Raw genomic sequence first — 22,530 nt, forward strand, 5'->3', positions numbered from 1 at the left:
ATTATTACAAACAACCAGGCGAAACTATGTGTGCCAGGAGTGTAACAGTTTGGGAGGGAGACGCAAAGGGAGGACGCTGAGATGACGACGGTGAAGAAAAACCCCTGCCACGGCGCAGACATCAGACACGCAACACGCATCTGCAGACTCATCAGACACCGGCCAGCTTCACACAACCCCTTCTCTTCAGCTCAAAGTCAGCCCTCCTGGAAACCCTATTAAAATGTGGGAGTAACGTTATGATTGTGATGGCCTGCTACTGCTGCTAAGTCGCTTCAGTCGTGTCCGACTCTGTGCGACCCCATAGACGGCAGCCCACCAGGCTCCCCCGTCCCTGGGGCTCTCCAGGCAAGAACACTGGAGTGGGTTGCCATTGAAGCCACTTATTTCACATATCTTTTTTTTTTTTAGTCACTCACAAACTCCAGTACCTAGACTACGAATCATGAGAGCCACCAAAACATGTTTCAACACAGTGGTTGGCTCATTTCATTCATTCATTCAAAAAATACTTAAGAAGCACCATTACGTGCCAAGCTTGGGAGAGATGACAACCAGAATACAGTCTGTCCTCTTGAGCATCAGTCTCCGCATCAAGACCCCCTTGGAGACAGGCCATGGGAGCTGAACACCACCCAACTCCAGAGGGCACCATTCACTCTGCATTGCAGCCCCGGCTGCATCTGCTCTCCAAATAAAAGGCCCCGGGGAGGAAAAGTGGGGGGTGGGGGGGAGTCAAACAGATGTGAATTTAAAGATTTAAGATGAGTTATCGGTGGTGACAGGAAAGCTTCACTCGCCAGCACCTGTTCAATGTGCAACCAACATTCACTGAGCACCCACTGCACGCTTGGCGCTGTGCCACCTTCTCGTCACGTATTATCTCCATTTAACCCTCTCGGTGAGGGTGAGACAAATCTGTTCCCATTTTACTTGGGAAAAAGGAAATTCAGTCTTAGGAAGGTTGAAGAGACCACCGCAGACAAAAGTTCCGGGAAGGAGCTCCGGACCTGCAACCTTCAGCGTGAGGATGTTCAGCCCCAGCGTCTCCTGCATGATCGGGCCATCGACTGTGCCACAGAATCCACCCTCCCACACAGAGGCCAGTCTATACGTCTACCACCACGTCTCTAAGTGCCAATAACCATCTAAATTCCCCTATTTATGTCTATTTATTTTTTTTATATTTTCAAACACAAAGCAAAGCAAAGGCTAAATATAATGAATCCCTGGGTGCCATTCTCCCGGGTTCGACAATCAGCAACATTTACCGATTGCGTTCCATCTGCCTGTACTCCTCACTTTAGGGAATGTATTTTAAAGCAAATCTCGGCATAGTATCATTTCACCCTTAAAATGGCACAAGAACTTTTATTAACTCTAACTACAATGCCATAACTACACTTACTAAAAATTCTTTAATTTCACCTTCTGTATGGATCGGCCTGCATTCCTCTATGAGCATTCTGCCTCATCTGTTTGAGTATTTGAAATAACTGATATAGGAAAAGCAGGATGAATGTGTGATTTCACCACCCCTCCACTTTTAAAACCACTTTTAGAAGGCTGAGTTAGTGCTCCAGTAAACTCTAAAAACAACCAGTAGGCTTTTTTTCTGGAGGTACCATTATTAGGTAACAGATTTTTAACCAGCTGTCGTCATTAATCTTTCCAGTGCTCAAGTTGTTCACGGCCAGTGGGAGACACCTCGAGCCGGCTCTCAGGCTGACACCCTCCCCGGCCCTGACAGCTGCCCTGCTCTCTGCTGAAACAAGATGTCCCAGACCCATCTGTACTCATGGGGCCCCCAACCCAGACTGATCCTTCTCAAAGACATACTGGTTCCTTCTGGTGGGAAATTAATTTTGATTTGGATCTTTTCCTCTATAAATAAAATTCGGTAGAGAATTATTTTTAATACAAAGATACAGAACGGAAGAAATCTCAGCCTTTGTACTTCCTACTAGGAACGTTCAGGTTGCATTAAGACTTTAAACACAGCAGGCTTAGGGATTAGGTGATAAAAGGTCAGCGTGCATTCAGCCAGGTTAACCTCATTTCCTTTAGCTGTGCTATACTTGATCTAGTTCACTGATTAAGTTTAGGGTGGATTTCACCAAAGTTGTATGCAACTTGAGTTTAGGCTTAAATACTAAAGGTTATCAGAACACCCAAATTCATCTTCCATTCAGTGAAAAGATGTTCCCAGTGATGCAATCACTTTATCAGAGTCTTCCAATTAGAGACAGCCTCTCAGGAGGAGCCTGTAATCCAAGCCTACAATATCCCAGAGGAGACTTGCAAACGCAACCCAATGTGGCTTGATTTAACCCAAGTATTCCTTGAGTTTTTATGAAAAAACTTAACAGCTGCTGAGTTGGACTGTTTAACATGCTAACAAAATTAAAAACCTGAAAAAACAAAAAATACAGTTAAAGAACTGGAGAACATTCTGAAACTGTTCTAAAATACAACAGTCTTGTGGGCTGTGTGAAACCATCTCCAAGGCTACAGCCTACTCGGGAAAGGACATTTGCCAGCTGCTTATCAAATGTTCCACCAAAACAACCACTCAAACAGAATGTATTAGACCAAAAAAGACAGCTATTTCTGATGGCAGATACCAAAATCCTTCTTGCTGACAGAAACTTGCTGTCCTTAGAAAGCAGCAGATGACGGATGCAGACTCGACCAATCCTTTCCACATGGAGCTGGCTCGCACCTTAAAAATTGAGTGTTATTCACTTTAAATGCAAAAATGAACACAGAAATGCAAAAAACTAGCTCCAGGGAAGAAGTTAGTGGTCTCAGCGACACACAACTTGATTGTTTTCTATTTCTGGCAGGCACAACATACCAGGGTGTTCTGTTGGGCTTTTTTTTTTTCCCCAGAAGACTTACTTCCTAATATTTAGAGGAAAACTAAACAAGATCTCCCCACTTTCTGGACTTGTGTGGACAGCTGTGCCAACAACAAGCGTTATTCCTGGCATCAGGGGCCTTGCAATTCCTGGGGACTCAGGGTGGAGACAGAGAGGGGTGAGGAGCAGAAGGCAAGATGGGACCCAAACAGACCACAATGTTACCTGTCTCTGACCCTCATCTCCTAAAAGCAAGGGGCTTGTCACACCTGGACCCACCCTACTCCTACGGAATCAGAACCTCACTGCAGGTGAACCAGGAAACAGAGAAGCCCTCATTTCATACTATCAGAACCAGTCAGCTCAGCTGCTGGTTAACTGAGCAGTTTGGTTAAAGTGGTGACTCACGAAACACTTAGAATTTTACAGATCTTATCCATGTTTTTCATTTAAGGCAAAGGTCTTTTCTTAGAAATAAGGTCCACTAGCTCAAGTTTCAAAAGTTCCTCATCCAGACCACAACCTCTCTGTGGGGGAACTTAAAAAAAGACACTGGACAAGCAAGATGAGAGCAGAATCCTTCTGGAATCTTCAATTTCCCCCTATCAAATCCATACCTAATTTACTAGCTTTTTTCCCTCTAGTGAATCACCTGTTAGCCCTCAGCTTACAGGTTTTTTTTTTTTAAGATTTTTCTGATGTGGACCATTTAAAGCCTTTATTGAATTCGTTACAACAGGGTTTCTATTTTATGTTTTTGCTTTTTGGCCATGGAGGCATGTGGGAGCTTAGCTCGCTGACTAGGGATTGAACACTCATGCCCTGTATTGGAAGGCAAAGTCTCAACCCTTGGACAGCCAGGGAAGTCCCAGCTTACAGCTGTCACACACGGTTCATCAGTCGCCATAGTATTTAATGAAATCATGTGATTACGATAACAAATAAAATCAGTGAACAGGTCTGAGAGCCAACACACTTGACTCTGGGTAATTACTCAGTGTCGGAGCCGAAATGCCCAGGGGATCTGACCATGATGGGGGGAGGCATCAATCATTGTACCTGATGAAGGGCCTGGAGAGCGCCAATTACTGGGACACTTTAGTTAAGTGGAGGGAGGTCAACTAATAGCTTCTACTGTAATTTTAAAGTCCAGATCCCTCCTCCCTTTCCCAAAAGAAAGCAGTCTATGGAAGACAGAACTTCTAAACTTTGCTTTTCTTATTAGTAGTTCCTTGCCAGCACAACCAACCAAAGTGTTCACTTGTTTAGTGACAGCTTCGGGGTTTTCCCCTCTTCTTCTCCTCTTAACCACAACCTACAAGGAAAGAATGTATGAGAATTTTCTGGGATGGTCTTTACACAGGTGCAGGTGAGAAAACGCCTCTCCAGGAAGATCTGGGTGTGTATTAAGACTACATCTTTAGAAGATTTTGCTTTTACATGTAAAATATATCATGACATGAACTTCCAACACCTGACTCAAACGTTCAGTTCACTAGATAACGTTTACTCTCACATGACTGAAATTATTCATCTCTGTTCAGTATGAGAAAATGCTATTCTAATAACGAGGTTTTTTTTTTTTCTAGTCTGTGGATAGAGAAAGGGATTAGTCAAAGGAGAATCAGTTACTCTAAGTTATTCTACTTAAATTTCATACACACACAAAACTGCAATTTTAACTGATACAGGGAATAAAATTTCTAACAAAAAGAATCACCAGATAATTTTTTGAAAATAAGTCATTCTTAAGTGTTGATATTTTAATAGATTTATGTTCAAAGATGTTAACTGCAATATAAATTATGAAAGCAAAAAAACAAAAACAAAAACCCAGTACCTAAGGGACTAGTCACATAATTGTAGCATCAGTTCAGTCGCTCAGTCATGTCAGACTCTTTGTGACCCCACAGACTGCTGCACGCCAGGCCTCCCTGACCATCACCAACTCCTGGAGTTTACTCAAACTCATGTCCATTGAGTCGCTGATGCCATCCAGTCATCCCATCCCCTGTCGTCCCCTTCTCCTCCCACCTTCAATCTTTCCCAGCATCAGGGTCTTTTCAAATGCATCAATTCTTCCCATCCATCAGGTGGCCAAAGTATTGGAATTTCAGCTTCAGCATCAGTCCTTCCCGGAGAAGGCAATGGCACCCCACTCCAGTACTTTTGCCTAGAAAATCCCATGGACAGAGGAGCCTGGTAGGCTGCAGTCCATGGGGTCGCTAGAGTTGGACACGACTGAGCGACTTCACTTTCACTTTTCACTTTCATGTACTGGAGAAGGAAATGGCAACCCACTCCAGTGTTCTTGCCTGGAGAATCCCAGGGACGGGGAAGCCTGGTGGGCTGCCGTCTATGGGGTTGCACAGAGTCAGACATCAGTCCTTCCAATGAATATTCAGGACTGATTTACTTTAGGATGGACTAGTTGGATCTCCTTGCTGTCCAAGTTGCAGCATACCCACATGATTAAAATATAAGTCGCTAAAATCATGTCATTGAAGAATCTTCTGACAAAAAATAAGAAAGTGTTCAGGGCATAACTTCACAGATAAAAAACAAGACAAAAACTACATGCAAAATTATCCCAGTAGCAGAAAACATAAAGAAAACATATAAAATGTTTAACAGTGTTTATCTCTGAGTGGTGGTATCACACGTGACTACGTATTTCTTCTTCATAGTTCTGTATTTTTTAGTTTTTCTATAATATGAATGTTAAAAATGCAATTTTTAAAGCTTTGATCAATTGGGATCAGAAATTTTATACACTATATAGACTTCCTTGCCTTCTCAAACAGAGAGATGAAAATAGGACAGCCTCTGATGGGACAGAATTGTCGTATCAAGTAACCATAGAGCCCTCTGTGATAAAAACATACTCCTGGGCCACGGAAGCAGATGGCTACATTTATGACCTTAAATAAGCAGTTGCCGAAGTATGCCCCAGGGAACCTAGCCCCACCAGACTGATTAAGTGTGGGAAATATTGCAATACATGCTATTAATAGCTGTAAGAGAGAAACCAAACAAGGAAAGCAAAAATAAAACCCCTCTTATTTAACCAGATTCCCCAAATTTCTTCACCACGGAACCCTTTTAATGTAATCACCATCAAAAGCCATCGAATCAAATAGCCCCAACCACTTCATTAACAACTGCTGAAGCTTTACTTACTGGGCATTTCTTAAACTGTCATGCACGGTGTTCCAGTTTACAAACACCGTCTTATTTCATCCTCCAAATGTCTCTCAAGGATGCTATCTTAATCCTCCCATTTTAAAGATGGGGAAGCCAATACTCAGGAAGGTTCATCCCTGTCCAAAGTCTCCCAGCGACCCAAATCCTGTCTCAACCGCTATGCTTAACCGCTCATCTTCCATTTTTTGAGCAGCTTCATTTATTTCTTGATGGTGTATAATCGGGTCTACTAGTTATCTCCTACACCCTGTAAAAAATCTGCCACTGACAAGCCGAGAAGACCAAGCGCATCGTTACCTGAGCTGTGTGCAAAGCAAGATTCAGCAGACTGGGCACTGGGTTCAGCGTTCCCTGCTAAGAGATTCTGACTGACTGAAAAAAATTTTTTTCTTCCAAATTCTTTCAGCCTTCTGACTGATCCCTCTGCTTTCTGGTCTTACCCCCTCAAATCCATCCTCCTCTGGCTGCCTGAATCATTTGCATGAATCACCAAGTGTGACCGCGCCACTCCCAGGCTTAAAACCCTCCCTATGACTGGACAGTGAAGCCCGAGCCCTTTCCACAAGCTTGGGACCATCGGGTTTCTACCGGCCTCTCTGACCCCGTCCTCTCATGCCCTGCCCTGGTCCCTCCAGCGAGGCCTGCAACAGTCCTGTGCACCCACTGTTTCTTTTTCGTGTCTCTCTTTGTGGGGCCCGGAAACCCTTCTCCCTCCTTACCTGGCTAACTCACCTTTGCAATCACAGCTCCTGAGTCATCACCAGGAAACACTCCTGACGATCACCCCCAGCCCTGCAAAGGCTCTCCGGGTCTCCCTCCCACTAGGGCGTGCCCTCACCCCTACTGCGTCAGGTACATTGGGATCGGCTTACGTGTACCAGCGCGATCCTCAAAGATGAAAATTCTGTGGCTTAGTGGTTTCACATCCCCAAGGTGCTCCATGAAGGTTGAGTAAACGCATAAACTTCCTCGACATCAGCTGTGCTCGCGTTAAGGAAAGCCGCTTTCTGATGGCAAACGTTAATTAGCACTTACTCTGTCCCCCTGCCAACGCCGGCCCTGGGCTACGGTATGAAAATAACCTCAGGGCGCCATTAGCTAACCTAGGAGACAATAGAAAATTTGATTGGAAAGGAACATTAACTATGGCACTGCTTGTAATGTAACAACTATCTGAATATCTGCTTTTCACATACACTCTTTGGTACGATGGACCATATTGCTCACAGTTTAAATGCTTTCCCCCATGCACTGCAAGGTAACCTACTGACCAGAGAGCTCCACCCATGGCTCTCTTTTCCCTCTTCCCTGTGAATAAACTAGAATTTTCCTCCGTCTTTGTACCATTGGGTAGGATGGTTTTCCTGAATGATGATGGGATGTAAAAACCCCCTGGAGCCGAGGAAGGAGATAAACCAGCTAGAACTCTTGCCCCAGCGTGTTCCGAGCCTCAGCAATCACACCCATGAGCAGAGGCTGACGCACAGGTCGTTACAGACACCAGGCACTGTGGCCTGGCACGATCCCCTGAGCACCAACCTGCCAAACGCTGTGATAAAGCCGAATCTACGACCGAGCTGACTGGGCTCAAGAGCACCTCGATTCTGCACGTGTCCTGAGGCTCCTCTTGACCAGTCTGTACAGCACAAGCAGCTCAAAAGGATGCTGACTTGTCTGTAAAGTCGAGTCATCAGACCCATTTCTCCTTGCGCCTCCATGGCACCTCTTTCCTTCTCCCAACCCACCGACGATAAGCCCAATGGCCTTTTAAACTTTTATGTTCGCCTTGATTTCAACAAGTGCTTGGGAGAGGTTACTTAGCTCTCACATTTGTATCCCTGAGCTCCAGAACCGCACAGTCAACTGCCCACTGCACGAGGCCACGTAACTGCCGTGTGTGTCCCCCTGCCGGGCTCCACGGCCCCAGGGACTGCCCCCCCTCCAGGCTTGCTCTGGGCCCTCCTTTTACTCACTTTCGCTTAAAGCCCAGCTAGCTCCACTCACTCAGGAGCATGAACTGGGCACAGCCTATGTGCCAGGCCTGTGCTAGGGTGCCCGGGACACAAAGAATGGAACCCCGGGGCCAGGCAGGGACACAGGGAAGCAAAGGACTTACAAAATGTGTGTCAAGTGCCACCAAGGAGGCACAAAAGAGGCTAAGGGGCCGTGTGTCTGTGACTGAGCGGGAAGAGCGTTTGGAAGGCAAAGCTGATGGGCCCCTCAGTGGGCAGCGGAGCGGGGTACAGCTCCACGAGGGTGGGAAGTAGGAAGGGGCTCAGCCAGCTGGTCTGCATCTCCCCCCCCCAGAACTCTGGCTCGAATCCTAAGCTCTTCTCGCCTGGTCTTCCGGAACCCCCCACGCCAACCCAGCCCACACTGCGGCCAGCATGGCCTTCCTGCGGCGCTCCTCCGATCACACCGCGGCCCCGCTCCAGAGTCACGGAAACTCAGTGCTACCAAGTGAGTTGCCACGCAGCTCCTGCCCGGGCTCTCGGCCTCGTCAGCTTTCTTTCTTGTCACTTCCCTTCACACGAGCAAACCTGACCTGGTAACTCACGAGTCATGAAACCTGCCCTGAGCTTTCCTGCTCGGTGCCCGGGCTCAGCCGCCTTCCTGAGCCCCCACTTCTGTCAATATACAATTTAGAGAAATAAATACCTAATTCAAGACAGTGGCTCCCTGGGAGGGGGGTGGGGGTGGCAATCACACTCGGGATGGAGCACAGGGTTTGCTCTGGCTCGGTCGCGTTTTCTTCCTAAGCTGCTGGCAGGTACACAGATGTTCCTTGTGTCATTCCACACCCTTACAGGAATTACTGTATTTCATCATTTATTTTCTTAAAGCTTGCCGGCCTATCAAAGTCCATCTCTTGCAGTAGGAACCTAACCTAGCCAGAAAGCCCCTCTTCATCTAACATTCAATGTTATTTACAATTCATGTGTGGCCTTTCTCTTATTCTTCCTCTAAAGAAAATAAACGACTGTGGTAAAATATACACAACATGGGCCTTTCCTGGCGGCTGGGTGATGAAGAACCAGTTTGCCAATGCAGGGGATGTGGGTTTGATGCCTGGGCTGGGAAGATCCCCTGGAAAAGAAAACGGCAACCCACTCCACTATTCTTACCCGGGAAATCCCATGGACAGAGGAGCCTGGTGGGCTACACCCCACGGGCTCACCAAGAGTCAGACACGACTTTCCGACTAAAACAGCACACGCAACATAAGACTGGCTGCTGCCACCACTTTCCAGGGCGCACTCGCCCGCCAACTGCGTGAGTTTGCTGTGCGGCCACACCATCATCTGTCTCATCTCCCCAATCCGAAGCCCCCCACCTCCCATTCTCTCTGGTGCTGTGGATGTCTGTGCACTGAATCTCTCCCCTAAGTTATAATACAGCGATTATACGCTATTCATGTTTCTACCCTTTACACTGCCTCACAGGTGGGTGCTGCACAGACGTGGACCAGACACGGAATCGGCTTGAAATGGCAGCCAGGACATTATGCCTTTTAGTTTTAGCAATAACAGCCGATAACAACAGTCTACTCAGTGTTCACTCTGTGCCAGGTACCATGATAAGTATCCCAACAACTTTTCTGATTTAGCCCACCTGCAACCCTATGGAGGCGCTTGCTGTTATTGTCCCCTTTATTTTCAACGAGGAAACCGCAACTGGAAAGACTGAATGTTTGCCAAAGGTCACATCGCCAGTAACAAAAGCCGGCTCTGTGCTGTGCCGCCCCCACTGCGCTTTTAATCAATACAGAGGAAGTAGACAGCAATTAAGTAAAATAAGGGATCGGATTTCACGTAAGCCAGCCTAAACAATTCTGAAAATCTCGTCAAAGAAAGGGAGCCACCCTCCACCAGCTTCACCTGCGATGCCACTTAGCCTCACAAGAACCCTAAGAGGCAGGCACGGTCACTGTCCTCACTTTCCAGGGGACGCACTGAGCTGGAAAACAATGAAGTAAGTCACCAAAGTCACAGCTATAGTCTTTCCACGAAATCCAGATGCCTTCTTTGAAAAAGAAAGAGTCAGCCAATATTGGATTCCAGAAAATATTCTGGGACACAGTAATGTTTTACTCAAGAGTTAAAGTCATAGGTCCATGGAAGAGAAGATTTAAACATAAAAGTTGCCGCCTTTATATATATTAATGACTGGCTGACAGGAATAGAAACATACTCCAGTAGTAGCCACTCAAAAGGGTTTCACATCTCAGCCTCTAAAAACCAGTCCCACCAGCGTTCAGAGCTTGTTTGAGGAAGCAGTCCCTGGTCCGTACGCTTCAAAGAGCCATTATGATTCATGCAGTAGCTTCGCAGCCCCACACAAACCACCCCAGAACACGCCTTAGGGAAACAGCTTCTTCCAGACCAGGCTCTTGAGTTTCCACAGAACTGTTTCTCAGATCCTCAGTTTTTGCATGTGGGCAGTTTCACCTGCCACAGGAGCAGAGTTCCTGAGTTTGAATTCTTAGTGAATCCTCAGCTAACACCAACTCGTCAGCATTTCCTCAGAAAGCACACTGGGAAGAATGACCCAAGAGGTCCGGTTTAGCTGCCTAATTCCCTGAGCGATGGTTCCTTTTAAGGGAGTGCCCTGCAAGTCCAATGGGGTTAATGTGGACAGACAGACAAAGGCGCATTCCACCGCCAAGTAAAAATAACTTGACATAAAAATAAAAACGTGTGCATAAGAAATATCAGCCCAGAGCAAAAGGAAAGAGCTGCCCATCAGTAGGGACACACCACATTTTAGAGAACTGCATGCAGACAAGAGGAACAGGAAAAGAGAAACCCACGGGCAGGGAAAATGAGGATGTGTGCCGCTCCAACACTTTTGACTCTAGTTTCCAGCTGGACTACAGCTCAGAAGCCACAATTAAAACAATGTAAGTGAAGCACAATACACAGCTTATTTAAACCTAACAGTGAATGCCTTCAAAACCTAGCCACACTTTGCAGTCGCCACAAAATAGCCCCTCAGGCTTGAAGAAGCCTTACTCTACAATTTAAAACACTTCCTTCTGCCAATTAAAAAAAAAAAAAAAAAAAGGCCTCAGTTTAGGGTAAGAGATCTCCGCCTGAAAGTCCTGTTCTATTTACTGTCTCATTCTAGAGCTACTGAGACAATCACTAACCACAGAAAGCTAAAAAAAAAATTTAGGCTAATAACAAATAAAAATCTACTTTAGATTCTTGAAATAAGACCCCATTATGTGGTTGGGATGACCTTATATGCATGATTGTCAGTAACTGTTCCAAAAAGAGAACTACAAATTACTCCTGCAATTACTCTTTCTTGAACACCATTAATATGTACCATGTTAAGGACCTAACCCTGGAGAAGGAAATGGCAACCCACTCCAGTATTCCTGCCTGGAAAATTCCATGAACAGAGGAGACTGGTGGGTTACAGTTCATGGGGTCTCAAAGAACTGGACATGACTAAGCACTCACACAAGCACCTAACACGCACTCTCTAATATAATCCCCAAGTCAACTCTGAGAAGTATTTTCATTGAACTTTCCTGGTGGTCCAGTGGTTAAGAATCTGTCTCATCAATGCAGGGGATACAAGTTCGATCCCTGGTCCCGAAAGATCCCACAGGCCACAGGGCAGCTGAGCCCCTGTGCCATAACTACTGAAGCCCGAGTGCCCTAAAGTCTGTGCCCCATGAGAGAAGCACGTGGGCAGCTTCTCTGCAACGAGAAGTCCAATCACTGCAAGTGGAATAGCCCCGCTCACCACAACTAGAGAAAACCCACATGTGTAAACCAAGACCCAGCGCGGCCAAAAATAAAACTAGGAAGTACATTTTCTTTCCCACATACCCTTCCCCAGTGGCGGCTCACAGAGGTGAGGTGACCTGCCTGCAGTCACACAGCTGGGCAGTGGCCAGGCCTGGCCCGGAATGTATAATTCCAGAGCCCGAATGTTCTTTAACACCAGATCATAAACATGCCATCTGGTCAAAGCTATTTCACAAATATTTCCTTCTGTCTCACAGCCACCCCCAAATAAACCAACACGCAACATCAGCAGCTGAGTGAAACTGCCAGGGCCAGAATGCTGGTTGTTCACATCACAGCCCTTCCCTCAGAAACCCACCACACACGTCCAGGGCAACAGGACTTTCGAAGGGTCACCATGGCTGGGTGAGCTGCCTGGCTAAGGCAGTCTGGTTTTCACGTTCAATTTCCTTGTTTTAATAAAAGCACTATACCCTGAAGAACAAACCTCTGCTGAGTAATTTAACTTAATCACGTGGCCTAATCAAGAGAGGTTGGTCCTCAGTATTTGTATGAGGTACTCTGGCATGAAGAGCACCTGTACTAAAAAAACAAAAACAAAAAAAAACCCTGCTAGATTAATCTGCCTCTCCCTTTAAATAGTAACTTACGGTGTGTCTCAGATAGAGGAACAGGTAAAGCTGTCCTAACAGCCTGAGTCAGCAGACTGACTTGACTCCACAATCTTCCCTCCACTAAAAGGCACTTTACTTCTATTAATGTTCTACTAATATAACTACAGTACTCTGTCCTGAAACTGGGGAGTCACATATAATAAAATTAACTTGTAGGCAGTGTTACACATTAGAAATACATACCTATCATTTTATTATTAAACTAGAAAGATGCCTGCAGGCAGTCAACAAAAGGTCTCCCGGCAACTGACAAGCAGAGTTAACTAAGCAAAGATTTTCTTTCTTTGGAGACATGAAACTCTCATTCAGTCAAGAAAGATGGATTTTGTCACTTATTCTTCTCTTAAAAGGAAAGCGCCACATGGAGACCATAAATGGGGTGAATTGCATCTCAGAGCAATGTTATATGTGCCAAGTTACAAAGCCTGTGAATACAAGGGGTGGATTAATGGAAAGACTGATACCATCTTACTACAGTGGCCTCTCTGTAGCTCCGGACAATGATCTGTTGAGGGTTTTCCAGTGATTTTGAATGTGCAACCTCCATACTAAGCCCCCTTTTAAGGGGGCTGGCTCAGTGCTGAACAGTCAATCCCTTTGCAGAAAGCAAGCCAAAAGCCCCCACACAAGCTTCTGGGTGAGAAGCTTGGCCCTGTAGGCGTGGGAAGGCTCAGACTTCAGAGACAAAGGAGCAAAAGCAGGAGGTGGGCTGGGGAGAGCTGGCTGGGCCTGGGTCTACCAGCCTGGAGAGGACCCAGATTCACAGGGCTGGACTTTCGGGGAAAGAGTTCAAAAGGGCTGGGGGAGAAGGACAGAAGAAAGCACACCAGGAGCGAAGTCAGTTACCCCTGAGAACAAACCCTGCTACAAGGGATGGAGGGAGATCTCCAGAAACAGCAGGGGGCACACCTTGCAGAGACCAGGCAGCCTGTCTACTATCAGAGGTTGGGGTGGGCTGTCAGCCCCTGACCTCCAGTTTATCTCCTAAAAAACAACTTCAGGGATCCTCCTTGGCCCCAGCTAGGAAGGACACTGTGGGGCAGAGCCACCATGCTAGAATTACCACATTCCCTTCTTCTACGTAGCGGGGCATGGCATCCTGCCAATCCACAAGACCGGAGGTGAGCCCCCGGGACAACACTGGTTAAGACGCCTTCCAAATGAAGTCAGACCCAGAACAGGCCCTCTGACCCTAAGGATCCCTCAGATAAACGGCCAAATCAGATCTTAACCTAGGTAAGTCCGCTGCCCCGTGTCTCCCAGCCTTGGAGACGCCTGCCCACCCCTAAGGCCCATCTCAGAACCACCTCTCAGATTTAGCTAGACACTGCCCCCAAATCCATCTTGGAACCCCCGATCCTTTCCTAAGATTCCTATCTAGCTAATCCACTCAGCCCCTCAAAGCCTATCCTCAGATTCCAGTAATTATTTCCCTGTACCCGTCAACCCTTCTCTCAACACCAACCCCTGCCCAGACCTAACCTTCCGCCCCCTCAGTCCCGTCTCAGGCATCCCCAATCCTCGATTACCGTCCCCTCGACCCATTCCAACCCAGTTTCGGTCCCTCAATTCCCTCCTCGCCTCCCCAAACTCGGCCACAGCCCTCCACGATCCCGAATGCCCCTTCCAGGCTCCCTAATCCGCGTTCCACTCCGCCTCAGGACCCCTCCAGCCCCCGCAAGCTCTGTCCCACCCAAGAGCTTTTCCCAGCTCCGCCCCAGCCTCGGTCCCCTCATCCCCAACCCCACCTCAAGCCCCCCTCCCCAGTTTCTCGTCCCAGTCTCCTCAACCCAACATGAAGCACCGCGACCGTCTCCGCCTCGGGCCACCTCCAGCCCGCCGCGGGCCCCCGGCCCCGCGCGCCCCTCGAGGCCCCGCCACCGCCGCTTTGAACTGCCGCTCGGCTCACCTCCTCCATCTTCTGCACCATCTCTGTCAGCTGCCCCTCGTCCTCCAACAGCTCGTTGAGCTGCACCAGCGACAACCCGGCGAACCGAGCTTCGCTCACACCGCCCGCCATCGTCCCGTCTCGGCCGCCGCCGCCGTCGCCGCCGCCGCCGCAGCTCTGGCCGCCAGGCTCCACGGACCGGAAGCGCCGCCCTCAAGGCCCGCCCCCAGCGGGGGGGCACGTGACGCCAGCCGTGGGCCCTGACGTCATCGCCTCGCGGGCGGGAGGACATGACGTCGCAGTGTGGGCTCTTGGCAGAGAGAGTGTTAGGGGCTGGGGTTGTCTCTGGGAAGGATGGGGGCTTCTAAGGGAAAGGACCTGGAGACAGGCTTGGGACGCAGTGGTCAGCGGTAATGATGTCACTGCAGCATGACATCAGGAGGGTGTCAGAAGAGCCTTTTCCTCGAGGAAGAGAAGAGCCTTCTGACATCAGGATGTCAGAAGAACCTTTTCCTCGAGGAAAAAAAAGGCGTGGATCTGAAGAAAGCAGGCAGTGGGACCGAAGTTTGTGCAGCCTAAGCCCAGCCTGACCGAGGGAACCCCAAAGAAGGGGATTTATGGGAAGACAACTCTAGATGCCTTGGTTTTTCGTAATTGTGGAACTGCCAAGTCATTCATTTGACAAAATTTAGACCTACTATGTGGACTAGGAATTGGGTATGTCAGTTCAGTTCAGTTGCTCAGTCGTGTCCAACTCTTTGCCACCCCATGAATTGCAGCACACCAGGCCTCCCTGTCCATCACCAGCTCCCGGAGTTCACTGTAACTCATGTCCATCGAATCGGTGATGCCATCCACCCATCTCATCCTCTGTCATCCCCTTCTCCTCCTGCCCCCAATCCCTCCCAGCATCAGAGCCTTTTCCAATGAGTCAACTCTTCGCATGAGGTGGCCATAGTATTGGAGTTTCAGCTTTAGCATCATTCCTTCCAATGAACACCCAGGACTGATATCCTTTAGGATGGACTGGTTGGATCTCCTTGCAATTCAAGGGACTCTCAAGAGTCTTCTCCAACACCACAGTTCAAAAGCATGAATTCTTTGGTGCTCAGCTTTCTTCACAGTCCAACTGTCACATCCATACATGACCACAGGAAAAACCATAGCCTTGACTAGACGAACCTTTGTTGGCAAAGTAATGTCTCTGCTTTTGAATATGCTATCTAGGTTGGTCATAACTTTCCTCCCAAGGAGTAAGCATCTTTTAATTTCATGGCTGCAATCACCATCTGCAGTGATTTTGGAGCCCCCAAAAATAAAGTCTGACACTGTTTCCACTGCTTCCCCATCTATTTGCCGTGAAGTGATGGGACCAGATGCCATGATCTTCGTTTTCTGAATGTTGAGCTTTAAGCCAACTTTTTCACTCTCCTCTTTCACTTTCATCAAGAGGCTTTTTAGTTCCTCTTCACTTTCTGCCATAAGGGTGGTATCATCTGCATATCTGAGGTTATTGAGATTTCTCCTGGCAATCTTGATTCCAGCTTGTGCTTCCTCCAGCCCAGCGTTTCTCATGATGTACTCTGCATAGAAGTTAAATAAGCACAGTGACAATATACAGCCTTGACATACTCCTTTTCCTATTTGGAACCAGTCTGTTGTTCCATGTCCAGTTCTAACTGTTGCTTCTTGACCTACATATAGGTTTCTCAAGAGGCAGGTCAGGTGGTCTGGTATTCCCATCTCTTTCAGAATTTTCCACATTTTATTGTGATCCACACAGTCAAAGGCTTTGGCATAGTCAATAAAGCAGAAAAAGATATTTTCCTGGAACTCTCTTGCTTTTTTGATGATCCAGCGGATGTTGGCAATTTGGTCTCTGGTTCCTCTGCCTTTTCTAAAACCAGCTTGAATATCTGGACATTCACGGTTCACGTATTTCTGAAGCCTGGCTTGGAGAATTTTGAGCATTATTTTACTAGCGTGTGAGATGAGTGCAATTGTAAGGTAGTTTGAGCATTCTTTGGCATTGCCTTTCTTTGGGATTGGAATGAAAACTGACCTTTTCCAGTCCTGTGACCACTGCTGAGTTTTCCAAATTTGCTGGCATATTGAGTGTAGCACTTTCACAGCATCATCTTCCAGGATTTGAAACAGCTCAACTGGAATTCCATCACTTCCACTAGCTTTGTTCATAGTGATGCTTTCTGAGGCCCACTTGACGTCACATTCCAGAATGTCTGGCTCTAATTGGGTATATAGTTCTGAATAAAATAAAAAGGACCCCCGCTGACATGGAGCTAACAGACAGGGAGGCAAACAAAAAATAAACGAAGTGATTACAAATTGGGAGCAAAGAAGGAAATGAATGTTGAAATAAAGAGAGTAATGGGGATACCTTTAAAGAGAGTAATAAAAGGTGGTCCTCTCAGGGAAGATGACATCTGAGGAGATCTGAAGGGTGAGAAGGGCAGAACCACCCACCATTCCTATAGGAAGCCCAAGCCTGCAAGACCAGCATGTACGGAAGCCCCGAGTCAGTTCTAGCTTGGTACACTCAAGGAAGGGCAGAAAACCAGTATGACTGGAGCATCAGAGCAGGGACCCATGTTAGTGCCATGTGCCTCAACTCAGAGGAAGGTACCTAGACATTTAGATGGGCCAAGCTGTGCTCTTTCAGAGAGATTATTGCCGGTGCCATTGTGCAGTCTCCCCACCCCTAGAAGCGTCTCAAGATCCAGGAATTCGGGGAACTTGTTATCCTGCTTTGGAATCTTCCACAGTTCTAGCTGAATGAAACCAACATCTGAGGATAACCACAAAAGCCTCCTAATTTTACACATAAGGAAACTGAGGCCCTTGGAGGAGGAAGTTGTCTTTTTTCAAAATCAAGTAATTGGCACATCTCCTGGCTCCCAGACTGGCATTGGCCACGCTGGCATCCTACCACACTGATCTCGGCGCATAACTCAGCACTGAGCACAGTCCAGACATTCAGTAAACACTTGTTGGCTGACTAATGAGCTTTGTGCATGAGGCTGATGTTTCTGCTCCCCCATCCGTAGAACATAAGGTCTGAGTTGTCTGCCCATACATTAGACTGGGCTCCAGTGACCATTCTCTTTTCTCCTAGCCCCTGTGACTAAGGGCACACATTAGTAGGAGATGAGTAAAACTAGCAGAAGCATTTCATACTATCTGTAAACAAAAGATTTTTATTGAGTTCTAAAAGGGCCCTCGATTGTTTTCTTCCTTTGAGCTTGTCCAAAAAAATGGCTTTAAGAAAGACCATAATAAAGAAGAAGGGGGTGGAGAAAGTCAAGTTTATAACCAGAGTAGGCACTCAGTTTAATTTCATTATTTTCCCTTTTCTCTCCAGGAAAAGTATAAACTTGCCAAATTGAGAATAGTAGCTGTACTTCCAGGAAATCCTCACCCATGAGGCTTAAGATGATGTCCAGAAGTTTCTCAAATTCCCCACAGAAGGTAAGAACAAGGTTGGAGGTCAGAGCACTCCAGAACACAGAGGGGTGACGTGACTCATCCAAGGCACACCAAGAGCAAACCTGGTCCTGAATGGCATACCTGTGTACAATGGTCCCTAGAATTCTTAGTCCAAACCAGGTTCACAGCAGCCCTGCCTGGTCCTTATAAACCTTCTCAAACCTGCTTTCTGCCACTGACCTAGTCGAGTCACACACCACTTCCTTTGTCAAACAGAGCAAACCACAGAAAGGTCTTGTTTTCTGCTGCTCTAAAAACTTCTCGTCGCTCTTAAAAGTGGTTGAGAGAAGAAAAGAAACATAAGAAGATCCTGGCATTGGTGTCAAACCTGTTGATTTAAATGCGTGGGTGAGCTGGTACATCTCCCCCCCAGCTTTGTGTTAAACTAAGGTCGGGGTTTCTCTGCAACTTACACCTGCCTGCAGTATTTCTGGGTTAACTAAAATTTTGCACTGGTGAATTAAGGGCAATGTATGTAGGTGCCAGGGCTTCTGTCTCAATAGGAGCATTGTTACTGCCTAGAAATGGATCTCCTGTTACATAACATGGGGAAATGGTTTGGAAGGCATACTTCCCCACCACCTGATAAAAAAAGAAAAATATATAAGGTTCAACTAGGTAGAAGTTACGGTCTTCTAGCCTTGAGGTTAGAATTCTTTCTCTCTGATGGAAGTAAAGAGAATTACAGATAGATATTTTCCAGTTTGAGAAGCTGGAAGAAAATCTGGACCTGATGATGCCATATCCATAGCACATGCTGTCAGCTATGTATGGGCAGCAGAGGAATGATTCCCTAAGGCAGCAGGTGGAAGAGCCACGCTCCTCGGGACGTGTTGCTCCTCCTGATGTCACCGCTGTGGTCACTGTCATCTACTAATATCCAAATAGCCCACGTGACCTAAGTACTAGTCATCAAGAAGGGGGGAAAAAACTCATTTTGGACAAAGTCCCTACTTTGGCGAGTGTAAGGAAGATATAGAAATAGAGAGCAGTATTTTTTTTAATTACATTTAAGGTTGGTGTTATTTGGGTGTGTTAGGAAGGTAGAGAATGTAGAAAGCTTGGGTATTTTGATTTGAGGTTTGTGTTTTCTTGGTTTGGGGATTTTTCTCTTATTTTTTGTTCCCTTGTGTGGTTTAATCAACTATTTCAGTCCCCCCACAAAAAAGAAGAAGAGGGAGAGAGAAAATATAACAAACCCTCACGTAACTCACCAAGTTAAGGACTAAACATCACAGGCACAGTTAAAGCCCTTAATATCCTTTCTCCCTCTCTAGAGGATAGCTACTGTCCTATTTATTTTACCTTACATGTATATATCCATAATCTTGATTTTAAAACATACACATTATATGTATATATGCATATATAAGGGGCTTCCCAGGTGGCGCTATTGGTAAAGAACCTGCCTGCCAATGCAGGAGACATAAGAGATTCGGGTTCAATCCCTGGCTCAGGAAGATCCCCTAGAGGAGGGCATGGCAACCCACTCCAGTATTCTTCCCTGGAGAATTCCATAGATAGAGAAGCCTGGCAGGCTGTAGTCCATTGGGCTGCAAAGAGTCAGACACGACTGAAGCGACTCAGCACAGCGCAGCACAGCACACATACATATATACACAAACAGGTCTTTCTGCTACATGCTTTTTAGGATCAATGGTGAGTTTTTTGCTTTTTAGTTTTTTTGTTTTTTTGGCCACACTGGATGGTTGTGGAATCTTCGTTCCCCAACCAGGGATCGAACTCCAGGCCCACAGCAGTGAAAGCACGGAGTCCTAACCACTGGACCACCATGGAATTCCCAACAGTGGGTTTCTGAGATGTATCCTTGTTGATTCAGGCTTCCCAGCTGGCTCAGCGGTAAAGAATCCACCTACTGCAGGAGATGCAGAAGAGGTAGGTTTGATCTCTGGGTTGTGAAGATCCCCTGGAGGAGGAAATGGCAACCCATTCCAGTATTGTTGCCTTAAAAAACAAACAAACAACTCACGGACAGAGAAGCCTAGCATGCTGCAGTCCACGGGGTCACAAACAATCGGACATGACTAAGCACACACACATCCTTGCTGATTCATACAGTTTGGAATGTTTTTTCCACGGCTGTATGGTGTGCCATTGTATACATACATGGCAGTTTTTAAACTCCTTTCTTCTGTTGTTGGGGTCATAGGGTATTCACATCTTCAACATTATGGGATGTTGCTAAATTGCTTTCCAAATCATTGTACCAGTAGTGCTTGTTTTATTGTGATCAAATATATGTAAAATTTACCATTTTGAATATTTTAAGTGCCCAGTTCAGTGGCATCAAGTACATTCACATTGTTGTGGGACCATCGCCACCATCCGTCTCCATAAGTGAAACTCTGTATCCATGAAGCAGTAATTCCTATTTCCCCCTTCACCCTCTGGAAACCATTATTCTATTTTCTGTCTCTATGAATTTGACTCTACTAGAGGCCTCACCAAAAAGGCAATGGCACCCCACTCCAGTACTCTTGCCTGGAAAATCCCATGGGCGGAGGAGCCTGGTAGGCTGCAGTCCATGAGGTCGCTAAGAGTCAGACACGACTGAGCAACTTCACTTTCACTTTTCACTTTCATGCATTGGAGAAGGAAATGGCAACCCACTCCAGTGTTCTTGCCTGGAGAATCCCAGGGATGGGGGAGCCTGGTGGGCTGCCGTCTATGGGGTCGCACAGAGTCAGACACGACTGAAGCGACTTAGCAGCAGCAGCAGCAGCAGAGGCCTCACATAAATGGAATCATAAAATACTTTTCATTTTGTCTTCCCTGGTGGTCCAGTGGTTAAGACTTCTTCCTTCCAATGTAGGGGGTGCAGGTTCTATCCCTGCTCGGGAAAGCTAGGATACCACATGCCTCTCGGCCAAATAAACACCAAAACATAAAACAGAGGCCATATTGTAACAAATTCAAGGACTTTAAAAAACTTTGTCCTTTTGTGACTACCTTATTTTACTTAAAATAATGTCTTCAGGGTTCATCCTTGTTGTAGCATGTGTCAGAATTTCATTCCTTTTAAAGGATGAATAACATCCCATTGTGTGTACCTACCACATTTTGTTTATCTGTCAATGGATATTTGGGCTGTTTCTACCTTTTGTGTTGTGAATAATCCCACTATGAACACTGGTATACAGTTATCTGTTTGAGTCCTTCATTTCAGCCCTTTTGGATGTACACCCAGAAGTAGAATTTTTGGACTATATGGTATTTTTATCTTTTGGGGGGACCGCCATATTGTTTAACAACATATATTGGTGCACATAGCAACTGCACCATTTCACATTCCCACCAGTCACACACAAGGACTCCAGTTTCTCTGCATCCATGTCAAACTCATTTTCTGGAGGGTTTTTTCCTTTTCTTTTCTTAAGTATATAAACAGCCATTCCAGACTCTTCGTTGGCTTTGCTTTTGTGAAAAAAAAAATAGAATAAAAAAACTTGTGCCAAAAAAAGTGATCTCTGAAAGATTTGTGTCACCTCATCTCTCACCCAGTGTAGGGCAGATGTAGGAGTGTCTAAAAAGTTCCAGAAACTGACTATTATCTAAAAAGATAACTCTACAAGCCAGGAAGTAAGATGTAAAGCGGTCCTGGATGAGTAGAGAAATGAATGTTTCTGTATGTAAAGGATGTGGCTAGTTTTGAGAGTGAGAACTTGAAAATGATGAAGGGAATGGGAGACAGATGGCTGTTAGATATCGGAAAGGTGCCTGGGGTAGCCAGCCTCCCGATACGCACACCTGTGAGTAGCCCTCTATTGTCTGCTAACAGAGCTGGGCTGTGTGATCGGGGGAATAAGGCAGTGATGGGCATCACTTCCAAGATTAGGCTTCTATTTCACACTCCTCTTTCACCTGATGAACTCTGGGGTGAGCCAGCTGTCATATCAGGAGGACATTCAAGACGGACACATGATGGGGCTTCCCTGGTGGTCCAGTGGTTAAGGCTGGGCCAATGCAAGGGACACGGATTCGATCCCTGGTCCAGGAGGATCCCACTTGCTACGGAGCAACTGAGCCCATGCACCACACTGCTGAGCCAGCGCTCTAGAGCCCGAGATCTGCTACTACTGAGCCTACACACTGCGCTTAGAGCCTGTGCTCCACAACAAGAGAAGCCCTCGCAATGAGAAGCCTGCAAACTGCAACTAGAGAAAGCCTGAGTGCAGCACCGAAGACCCACAACAGCCAAAAATAAATAAAACAAATCTTAAAAAAAAAAAAGAAGTCGTACACATGATGAATTACATGCTACCAACAACCATCCTCAGCTGAACCTCAGGTGACCATAGCCTCAAGAGAGACCCTGAGCCAGAACCACCCAGCTACGCTGCTCCAGGGCTCCTGACCCTCAGAGACTATGAGAGATAATAACTGTTGTTGTTAAACTGCTAAGTTCTGGTGTAATTTGTTCTGCAGTAAAAGATAACTAATGCTGCACCTGGAGAGGGGTCATAAGAGATAAGGATGAATAAAGAACCATATTATGATAACTTCTGGAGTAGGAAATGGCAACCTGCTCTAGTATCCTTGCCTGGAAAATTGCATGGAGAGGGGAGCCTGGTGGGCTACAGTTCGTGGGGTCACAAAGAGTTAGACATGACCGAGTG

General features: G+C 46.5%; 1 protein-coding gene across 1 annotated transcript in view; it reads right to left on the minus strand.

Moving 5' to 3' along the window:
• The window catches only part of VPS37B (VPS37B subunit of ESCRT-I), a 31,469-nt gene extending 16,873 nt beyond the window's left edge, over positions 1 to 14,596 (minus strand). The window contains exon 1 of the mRNA XM_070386264.1: positions 14,411 to 14,596. Within this exon, the coding sequence (XP_070242365.1) occupies positions 14,411 to 14,521 (111 nt within the window). The 5' untranslated portion in view covers positions 14,522 to 14,596. The remainder of the gene's footprint in view (positions 1 to 14,410) is intronic.
• Between the last annotated feature and the right edge of the window lie 7,934 nt (positions 14,597 to 22,530).

This window comes from Bos mutus, chromosome 17, assembly GCF_027580195.1.
Source record: "Bos mutus isolate GX-2022 chromosome 17, NWIPB_WYAK_1.1, whole genome shotgun sequence".
NCBI classification, from domain to species: Eukaryota; Metazoa; Chordata; class Mammalia; order Artiodactyla; family Bovidae; genus Bos; species Bos mutus.